The sequence below is a fragment of the Marmota monax genome, unplaced genomic scaffold, assembly GCF_021218885.2.
Source record: "Marmota monax isolate L192 unplaced genomic scaffold, Marmota_monax_Labrador192_F-V1.1 WCK01_AAM20220418_F8-fsc03175, whole genome shotgun sequence".
NCBI lineage: Eukaryota > Metazoa > Chordata > Mammalia > Rodentia > Sciuridae > Marmota > Marmota monax.
The window spans coordinates 1-4,102 of NW_026694948.1; the positions used below are offsets into that span (position 1 = coordinate 1).

The 4,102-nt window shown below is 38.3% G+C and overlaps 1 protein-coding gene across 1 annotated transcript; it reads left to right on the plus strand.

Moving 5' to 3' along the window:
• The first annotated feature begins 599 nt into the window (after positions 1–599).
• On the plus strand, positions 600–3,074 carry LOC124081249 (acyl-CoA-binding domain-containing protein 5-like). Its single transcript, XM_046427463.2, is given in 2 exon segments — positions 600–1,201; positions 1,204–3,074. Coding segments are annotated over 2 exon segments (1,458 nt in total). The 5' UTR covers positions 600–696; the 3' UTR covers positions 2,157–3,074.
• Positions 3,075–4,102: the final 1,028 nt, after the last annotated feature.

The window sequence follows — 4,102 nt, forward strand, 5'->3', positions numbered from 1 at the left end:
CAGGGTATGAAGGTAAATGCCGGCACCGCGGCTCGAAGAGAAAAGTCTTAGGATCCGCGACTAGATTTGTGCTAGTAACCCCTCTAACCCATCCTGAACCGACAAAAACGATGCTCCTAGTGGGGCGACTTTGAGATTTCCGGGTCGCACCCCTCCGACCCCGCAACCCAAGACAACACACCCCTTATGGGTCTGGGGGCGCTTTCTCAATGCCCAAGGAAGCGGGGGAGCTGTGCTCGCTCGTTGAAGGCCCAGGGTATCCCTTTGTAGGTTTGACGGTCTGTATAGGGCCCTCTAACGCCCCTTTCCCACGCCCAATCCCCTTTTAAGTCGGGCTAGAGAAGGGATGTGCTGGGCTTCCTGGGGCTCATAGAAAGGGGTCGTGTAGGAGAAGGTGTCCCCCTTCCGACCCAGTTGAGTAGCGGGCGACCTCCTTTGATTGCTGCTCGGACATCTTGGCTGGGGCGGTGAAAGTTGTCATAAACTTGGGGGCCAAGCATCTCCATCCAAAGTCCCCAATCCCCTACCCTTTGGAGTGGTATCACGGTGCCGTTGGCTAAGAGACTTGCGCTAGGTCACAGAATCCAAGTGGCAGAATGGAAGTTTCATGCAGGCTCCTGGGAAAGCTGGTGCTGCTGCTGCTGCCTGATTCCTGCCGACAGATCTTGGTACCGGGGCCCGCGCTGTCGGCTGGAGATGGCGGACACTAGATCTGTCCATGAAACCAGGTTTGAGGCGGCCGTGAAGGTGATCCAGAGTTTGCCGGAAAATGGTTCATTCCAGCCAACAAATGAAATGATGCTCAAGTTCTATAGCTTCTATAAACAGGCAACTGAAGGACCCTATAAGCTTTCAAGACCTGGATTCTGGGATCCTATTGGAAGATGTAAATGGGATGCTTGGAGTTCTTTGGGTGATATGACCAAGGAAGAAGCCATGATTGCATATGTTGAAGAAATGAAAAAGATTCTTGAAACTATGCCAATGACTGAAAAAGTTGAAGAATTGCTACATGTCATAGGTCCATTTTATGAAATTGTAGAAGACAAAAAGAGTGGAAGGAGTTCTGATTTAACCTCAGATCTTGGTAATGTTCTAACTTCTACTCCAAATGCTAAGACTGTTAATGGTAAAGCTGAAAGCAGTGATAGTGGAGCAGAGTCTGAGGAAGAAGAGGCCCAAGAAGTAAAAGGAGCAGAACAAATGGTAATGCTAAGCAGATGATGAAGAAATCAGATTATAAGAATTTGGAGATTATTATCACGAATGGCTATGATAAAGACAGCTTTGTTCAGGAGATACAAAATGACATTCATGCTAACTCTTCTCCAAGTGACCAAAGTGCTGATGACGTAAAACCTGTTGATAAAAACATGGAACAAACTGAAAAAATTGCTGCCTGCATTCACCAAGATATAAATGATGATCATGTTGAAGATGTTTCAGGAATTCAGCATTTGACAAGTGATTCAGATAGTGAAGTTTACTGTGATTCTATGGAGCAATTTGGACAAGAAGAGTCTTTAGACAGTTTTACATCAAACAATGGACCATTTCAATATTACTTGGGTAGTGATTGCAATCAGCCCTTGGAAAATTCTGGTTTTCCTGAAGATGTCCAAGTATCTCCTGGAAGTGGCAACATTGGAAATATGCAGGTGGTAACAGTTGAAGGAAAAGGTGAAGTAAAGCATGGAGGAGAAGATGGCAGAAATAACAGTGGAGCACCACACCGTGAGAAGCGAGGCGGAGAAAATGAGGAATTCTCTAATGTCAGAAGAGGGAGAGGACATAGGATGCCACATTGGAGCGAAGGAACCAAAGGTGGGCAAGTGGGAAGTGGAGGTGACGGAGAACGCTGGGGCTGAGACAGAGGATCACGAGGCAGCCTCAATGAGCAGATTGCTCTAGTGCTCATGAGATTGCAGGAGGACATGCAGAATGTCCTTCAGAGACTTCAAAAACTGGAAACACTAACTGCTTCACAGGCAAAATCATCAACATTGCAGACTAGTACTCAACCTTCCTCACAAAGACCATCTTGGTGGCCCTTTGAGATGTCTCCTGGTGCATTAACTTTTGCTATTATATGGCCTTTTATTGCCCAGTGGTTGGTGCATTTGTATTATCAAAGAAGGAGAAGAAAACTGAACTGAAGAAAATGATATTTTACTTAAGAAGACTGCTGGGCCTGGATGACCTCAGAATGAAATGGATTGTGGAGTTCACAAGAAAATCTTAATTTGTGATGATTACATTTCTTTTTTGTTGTCCAGTAGTTTGGTTTGTGTACATATATACACACATGTTTTTTGCACTACACAAATGATAACATTTTAAGGACTAATAGTGCTGATACTTGAATAATCAATCTAAACTAGGTTATAAGTAACATATATTGTACCCTACTCTTGAACTTGAAGGACATTAAATTATTGTTTGGTAACATTTACCTGATTATCTTCCATAGAGAAATATAAGCTGCTTCCCAAGGTACAGGTCTGATAATGAGATCGATTTATATAAGTGGGTATTTTTCATTTTCTAAGTTAAATATGAGAAAGAATGTAAACCAAGAATGAGTTTCAAATGAGGGTAAATGGATTTTATATTAGTCACTGAATTGCCATGCCAAGTAGTAGAAACTGTTGGAAGAATCTTCTCCACATTCACTTTGTGGGCTGCACATAATCTTTCTTGAGTAGTCACATCTCAGAGTTAATGTCAGGCATCATTATTAAAAATTATATCCCTTTGTACTAGACTTAGTTTTTACAAATGAGTTACAGATAGACATAACATGATGATGGAAATTATGAAAAATGGGCTTAATGTAATAGATTTAAAAGTTTATTCTGAGCCTACAGATATAACCTATAAGATTTTAATTCAATCTATACATATATTCCTTTCTAATTATTTTTCTTTGAGGATATCTAGTGTATGCTTCATAGGGTGCTTTGAAATATAAAATGAAAACTTATTTATACTGTTTTTACAAAGGTAAAAAAGGAAACACATTAATATCACTTTTCTGCAACTGGTAAACTATACAGACTGGACTCTTTAACCTCTTAGTGCCTCAGTTTTTCCTTGGGGGTATAATATTTGGATATACATACTTCATTAGGGGTATTGGAAGGTTTTGCAAGCTAACAGGCCATATGCTTTTATATGAATAGGCATGTTCAACCAATGAAAATTTAAGTCCCTCTATCCCACATCTCACCTTTTTAGACTAAAAGGAAGACTGTAATTTAGATCCTTGAAGATTTGGAAAATCATTCTTCCTGTATACCTTACAAAACTCTACATTTAGTTAGATGTAGTTTGTGCTTTAAAGATTTCTATGAATCAGAGACTTTGTAACAGATAATTTTGAAGAATTCTGTATTGCAAGATGTTGGGATTAGCATGTGTTCAGAGTGTTTTTAATAAGAGGGAAGAAATTAGTCCAACTTTAATATACAGAGTGGTTCTTTATTTGCCTGAAGAAAAAGTATGAGAATACAATTTGCTTTTCCCAAACTCATGTTCTTATTTCTTCTTTCATATAACTTCATTTTTTTTTAGTTTTTAATCCATCTAGATTTAAACATGTCTAAAAGGATCTACCTTTGCTTAAAAACGACAAAAAAGAAACAACCTATCCTCTACTTATTTAGGAAAAAAATGGAGAAAGTAACTGAATTATATGTAGAAATAAAGTTTAAACTTGTGGATCAGGGATTATTTTAAAAAATTAGATATCAAGTATGAAATCAGAAAATGGTGGCTTTTCTCTTAGTATTTAAATAAATAAAATGCAAATTAAGAAAGTAGGAAATTGAGATTCATTACAAGCAGTCAGGGGTAATTAACTGCTAGGGATAACCATTTGTATCTTATTCCAAAGTCTTTATTTTATAGTATGAAAAGCACTTTGCACACAATTCTTGTATATAAATTAATGATGTAATTATAGGGTATAGTGTTATTGCTTTGTTTAATAAGAATCTCATTTTAAATTGACAGCTATGATATTTTTTTAATGATCAACTTATTTTCTGTTTCTTTATTGTAAATTAAGTTAAAATAAAAGGTTAATGAGAAAAAAAGAAAA